This window comes from Salminus brasiliensis, chromosome 7, assembly GCF_030463535.1.
Source record: "Salminus brasiliensis chromosome 7, fSalBra1.hap2, whole genome shotgun sequence".
Taxonomy (NCBI): Eukaryota; Metazoa; Chordata; class Actinopteri; order Characiformes; family Bryconidae; genus Salminus; species Salminus brasiliensis.
In genome coordinates this window covers 15,437,546-15,444,153 of record NC_132884.1, presented here as the reverse complement: position 1 = coordinate 15,444,153, position 6,608 = coordinate 15,437,546, and the positions used below count along the sequence as shown (strand labels likewise).

The 6,608-nt window shown below is 38.3% G+C and overlaps 1 protein-coding gene across 5 annotated transcripts in view; it reads right to left on the bottom strand.

Annotated features, from left to right (window-relative positions):
* Positions 1–6,608, bottom strand: part of nbeal1 (neurobeachin-like 1) — an 83,919-nt gene that overhangs the window by 2,144 nt on the left and 75,167 nt on the right. For all 5 annotated transcript variants that reach the window (XM_072684015.1, XM_072684014.1, XM_072684013.1 and 2 more), the window contains 3 exons: positions 6,035–6,183; positions 5,753–5,888; positions 1–1,897 (listed from right to left, as the gene is read on the bottom strand). The exon at positions 1–1,897 is cut by the window's left edge and continues 2,144 nt beyond it. In XM_072684015.1, the coding sequence (XP_072540116.1) occupies positions 1,796–1,897; positions 5,753–5,888; positions 6,035–6,183 (387 nt within the window). In that variant the 3' untranslated portion in view covers positions 1–1,795. The remainder of the gene's footprint in view (positions 1,898–5,752; positions 5,889–6,034; positions 6,184–6,608) is intronic.

The following is a 6,608-nucleotide window of genomic DNA, read 5'->3' as shown; positions in this document are numbered from 1 at the left end:
TCAAAAGTGGAATGTGCCTTTAGCATATGTGGGGTTATATTGCTTACAGTTAGCACTAATGAAGCCCTTCAATACCTTCCCCCTCTGATATGAGCTGTAGTGTTTTCCCCCAGAGCTTTACGGAAAGAAGAGAACGACACGTGGTACTGCGGCTGCAATCCTATCAACAATATTAAAAATCACTGATTAATCTTCATTAAATAAATACTCTAGAATTCAAGTAATAATCAAAAGCACATTCAACAGTTAGTCAAAAAACAAAACAACAACAACAAAGAAAAATGTGTTCGCACATAGACACACACACTGTGTTTAGTCTTAGTATGTACACACAGTGTGTGTGTGTGTGTGTGTGTGTGTGTGTGTGTGTGTGTGTGTGTGTTCCTTACTACCATGGTCAATATGTATTGAGCTACTGTGAATTTTGCATTCTATTATCGGTCTCTGTGTATCCTGTAAAAATGTTCACATCTCAGTAACCCCAGTGCATCACTCCACTGTGCGTGTGAATAGAACTGAAAGGCTGTATATATATATATATATATATACACACACACACACACACACACACACACACACACACACACATACACATACACATACACACACATACACACACACACATATAAAAAGGCCACTTAAAATAAATGTAATGGGATACTCTTGTAGTGACTAATGGGCAGTGGTGTTAAAGTGACAGTTTGGCAAATTCAATTGCAGTAGACAAAAGATTCGCTGTTTACAGGTTGTTTTCTTTCATTTGTACTGGGACTTTAAGGCTAAATGTTATGTTATGTATAGTAATATAAGCCCAATTCCACCAATTAGCCCTGTGTAAACCGCATTATCTCAAACAAGACTGCTATCTATGAAAATGTGAGGCAAAGTATAAGCTTCAGTTAACTGTGAGGTACATGAGCCTAAAGCTCCAGTACAAAACGAAAGAAACAAGCTTCAGATACCAAACATGTGACTAATCAACTACATTTAAGGTTAGGGGGTCATTTTTAGATACATTTTTGCCAATCTATTTCTTTAATGATGAATCTATGTGATAAGTGGCTGAGTGGAAGGACAGGTGGTCAATGATAAAGGGGTCAAGCAGTTGGGGGGGGGGGGGGGTATTTAAATCGGACACATGCAGCTGGACAACAGCGCCTGCACTGAGCCAACCACTGATCAATGAACACATTAAGACTTTACATGTACAAAAACTACACTGAAAGCGATGGTTTGGCCCAAAACTAAATGTGTACATATTCCGCACCCCAAATGCTGTTTAGCCATGATATGTTTGGTGTCGGCATGTTTGCTTCTTTAGTTTGTTTAGCTCTTTAATTGCAGCTAACCAATAATGGACCAGTCTAGGATTTTACTAACAGCAAGTTCAAACTGTGTCAAGTTGTTATCTCTAACAGGATGTCAGATATAATGCAAGAAACCCAAACCTATTACAGATATTGTCCGTGCAAGCATTCATTACTTGTTTCATTACAGCCACATTAGTTTAGTAGCTCTAGTGTAAAACTAAAGATGTAAACTTCAGACACCAAACATGTCTTGGCTGATCGACTACAATTGGAATAAGCTAGCAAAAATTTATCCCCTCCCTCCCAAACGATCACTTTAATATCAAGAAACCCTGGTGTCCTTTTTTTAGTTTCCTTTTCAGACAGCAGGTAGAGAAGAACCTTTATCCAATCAAGCATGCTGCTTCCCCCTGATTGGTAGACTGTGTTGATTGATAGGGCAGTAAGGGAGGTGGGGGAGGTGGTGGTGGGGGGGTGCTTAGGGGTCAGAGGTGCTCTTGGGTGGGATACTCCGTCTCTCCAGACGAGATTTGGGTCAGGCGTTTACTGGAGCCCCAGAGTTTCCTTGTGATTTGGCCAGAGCGCATCTATAATGAAGGGAGGAAAGGAGGAGGAGAGGAGACAAATGGACAGAGCAGTGAAGGATAAAGAACGTGAGGGAAGAAAAAAATAATAATAAATGATCAATGAGTGAATATTAGTCCATGTGCACTTCACTGATTCAGAGGTTAGTATCATTCAAGAGGGCATCTACAGTGAGTAAAATGAATAAAGTAGCTGGTTTATGAAATCACTCTGCTTGTCAAATGTTTGGGGATGCTATTGGCTTTGTTTTGAGATCACTGATATGAAAATGATGGAGCTGATTTTTAGCAAATGAGATGATCTACCTCGACTGACTTTACAGATAAATATGATAGAGAGAGGTATCATAGCAATTTTAAGCTTTCATTGACTGTTTTATTTTCTGGGGCTTCGGTTCCCTGGAATGGACCCAAATCTCCAGCACATTCCACCAAAGCCTAACCTTACCCTGCTTTACCTATTCCACAGTCACCACTGATGTGTGCTTGGACCAACTGTGTCCAAGTTCCAACTGCCTAGCTGATGGATTGAGGTTATGCTGAGGAGTACTGAGGTTATGCTGAGGAGTACTGAGGTAATCCTCCTTCATTATTCCACAAAACTGCAGTGAAACAGTCCCAGAGCATGATGTAACTGCTCACCTGCTCTTGAGGGTAAATTCCTCACCTTTACTCCTCATCTAAACATCCCTTTGTCACTGTGGCCCAACAACACAATCTTTGCCTTATCTGGCATAGTGTGTGCTGTGTTTTAGTCGTTTTAGTAAATGCTGTAAAACAGACTTCTCATATATGAGCACAGAGAAGCTACCAGCTGTAGTGTTTTTTATATGTATTAAAGGTTGTACACTCAAAAAAAGTACAGTTCAAAGAAATTGCTGAAAGCCCAAAATTGCCATGACATCTATGACTATGATGAGTATATGTAACGTTCCAGCCACTATGGTAAGCAGAACACGCTTCTCTTATTCTCATAAAAACATCATACGCAAATTTTCACAGTATTCAGACAGATCAAAATAAATGTTTTCATCAAGACTTGTAAAGTTGTTGAATTATTTTAAACAGCGGGTGATTGAAACCAAGTTTCTATGTCTATTGGTTGCTTGTATAAAAATATTGTTTTAAATCTTGCTGAAATATAAAAAAAAAATCTGTCCAATCTTTACATTAGCGAGAAGACAAATATTGGCTGATAATGAAATGCTTCTGATGTCGTCATGTTTTCCTTGGTGTAATAAAATAGCTGTTTGTAATCTCTATGGGCAAATGTTACAACACTCATGTTCAGGTCATTATTGATAATACTTTTGTTCAACCAGGTTCTTATTTCAACAACTGGAAATAAAACATGGGTAGATCTCAACAGCTCAACCTGCCTCAATTCACTAGATCTAAGATAACATTCTGACTGACCAGCTCAGAGTTGCTCAATACTTTTAGAAAAAAAAAATGCCAATATTGCAGAGGAAATAGTTTAAACAAAAGTTTAGGCTAGTTTCTGAGATAGAGTGTCTTTAGATATAAAATGCAAATTCAAAGAAAACAAGGTGCAACCTTTGAGTAGTCAGTTTATAGCAGTATGAAATCAGTAATGATTCTTTGGTTTATTCGAAGGTGTGTTTAACAAAACAAAACGTGTTTTTGCCTTTTTATAAAAATTTGGTGGGGGGAACGATCTATATGGCTATTTGGCTCTCTAAATCTCCACCTAGAAGCATATCAGATCTTTCAACTGTGGGATTTATTGCTCATATTACTTAGCACAGTAATACGACAGAAATAAAGTTTCTGATTTATGAGGCATTGAAAAGCAAATCTAAGATGGTAAGCTGGTTTCTACAATCTTTAAAGACTGAAAAAAACTTCTATATTAAAAACTATTTGAAAATCCAAGTGTCTCCAAATATTTGACAGTTTAATGTAGGTTAAGATGAGTGGATGGCAATCATTCACAAATCATATTTCTGTTTCATTTCTGTTTCATATTTCTGTTTCAGTCACATGCAAACAGAAAATCTGAGTGAATCCTAACCAGCTTGGCCATAAGCGCAAATTCTTATTTGTCCATTAGGGTTTAAACCATCAGTGCTTCTCCTACAGCTGCTTAAATTAAGAGGTAATCCTTTGGTAAAAAGGCATTAGTTGAACGACAACATTACAACAACCCTTATAATTACTATTATTAGTAGTACAACTACTCTGTTAGTAGTGCTAAAATTCACTGGGGTATGCTGTGGTTAGATACAGTAGAACAGTATAATCTGTTACTTACATGAGGTTTGAGTCAATGGAAAAAGAGTCATGCACTACAAAGCTGAATTCACAGGTTAGCAAAGTTAACTGAGTCAGTTCAAGGCTTAACCTTTGACCCAAAAGTCCACTTCTGCCCTGGCCAAGATGAAGCTGACCTTCACTGCAAACCTATGAATTCACCTTTGTACTACATACCTTTGGTAAACAATGTTCATTAACAACACCATCCACAAAACCACAAGGCAAATGTTCACACGACAATGGGTTTATGATCCTTGGCAACATTTTCAGTACTTATAACACATTACTTTCAGTACTTTTTTACAGTATGGTGAGCACGCTCACCCTCTATTCACCTGGATTTTCTAGGATTGTGTAAGCCCAAAAGTTGGAATATGCGCATGTTTTTTGAACGGTCAAGTGTGGTAACCTTGTTTTCACCTGGCCGTTTCATGTGCAGAGTATCAGGATCATGTGTGGATAGGGGTCATCCATACAGAAATGCAAATGTAAATACACAAAGATGTCATTTAAACAGTTTAGCCAATGGGCTGAGTGATATTTCAGGCAGATGTTACACACGTGTGAATGCACACGCCTCTACAAATCTACAATTTTGACAACCAAACCTGAGACTCTTGACAAGTTTTTCTTCGAACACACATCTAGAGCCCAGATCCTAGATTGGTACAAGGTTACATATTTTCCCATCAGAGCCATTATAAGTGGTTTCTCTTTATGTCTTAAAATTAAACCAGCTGTTTAGGTTACTGCGCCTTTAAGACACCTATTGTAGAAATGAGCTCTGTTGTGACTGACTGCCCTATATTGTGCCTCGCTCAAAAAGCTGAATAGGCCAAAAATCATGGAACATCATTGAAGCAGTGATTTCAAAATAGAAGAGTAAACTGTACATTATGATATTTAAATATATAATATTACATATGTTACATAAATATCACATAAAAATGTACATTTGACTTCAACCTTTGTATCTCAAAAGGAGGAACAGGGGCAAGAGGAATTCAGTTTTGTATGATAGGGGACTTTTAAATAAAGTGTTAGCATTTGCTAAACATTGACTACTGGTGTACGTGAATTATCAGCTGAATTTTGATTGCGATATTTTGAATAGAACAGGAATAATAAGTAGCAATATAAGGTTTTGGTTGTTGAATATCAGCTGGTTAGTAAGATTTGCTCTCCATGCTAGAATTCAGTCTGACTAACCCAGAAGTGAACCAGTCAAGCGCAAATGCTCATGGTTCAAACCTCGTCAGTTTACAGTCCAGATACCAGTCACATGAAACCACCAGGTGCAAAGGAGATGAGAAGGTTGTGTGTGCATGTGAGTGTGCAAGTGTGAGAATTTTGTCGCTGAACTAAGTAGCCAGTATTCTGGCCGTCTGTGTGTGTGTGTGTGTGTGTGTGTGTGTGTGTGATTACCTCTCATTGGTGTAAGTGTGAGTGTATGTGTCTTTTTAATATCTCATCTTATAGCTAGGGCTGCAGCAGGTGTGTTTGTGCGTGCATTCTGAGTGTGTTCATTAGGGGTGATCCGTGCATCCTCTGGGTAATGTAGTTCCTGAAGGAGTTTTTTACCTCCGTCGGTTTTCCCACCCCCACCAAGATCAGTTTTCCATCTTCAAGCCCAACCAGCACATGTGACTGCTCTTTCGTCACAGACACGCACCGAATCGGCACCCGCATCGCCATGGGAGACACACACAGTGCCAGGCTGCCACAGCAACCAACAGGGATGGTGTTGGTATCAAAAAGAAAAACAAACAAACATTAAAACACATTTACATACTGAATGAATATCATACAGTAAATTAGAGCACGCACACAACGTTGTTGAAGACAAAGTAAAGGCCATTTTACCTGTATAAATCTCTAATGGACAGGAAGCCCTGTTCACTGCCCATGACAATGTATTCTCCCGACACACACAGGTCAGTCACCTGCTCCTTCAGAGGCTCACTGCACAGGTACTTCCCATTCACAGAGTACAGGTGAAGTGCATTTTTATCCTATACACACACACACACACACACACACACACACACACACACACACACACACACACACACACACACACACACACACAGAGAGAGACAGAGACAGAGACAGAGGTTCTGTATTGAATGTGCATGCAATGCAATCAATTCAAGAAAAAATGTGAAACAGAAAATGAATATGCTAAATACTCACTATAGTGTGTCTATAGATTCACAATTGATATACAAAAATATTATACCTTATTAACATAGAGGTGCTTTTTAAATGTATGAATGGTACTAGGTGGTTTACAGTGAGATAAAAAACAATAAAGCCATATAAATTAAACAACACCAAAAATAAACAACACTCAAATACACAAATACAAACAATAATACTAATAATGATAATTCTGTATCTACTATAAAACAAAAGTATGTAAAAAACAAAAATTTGG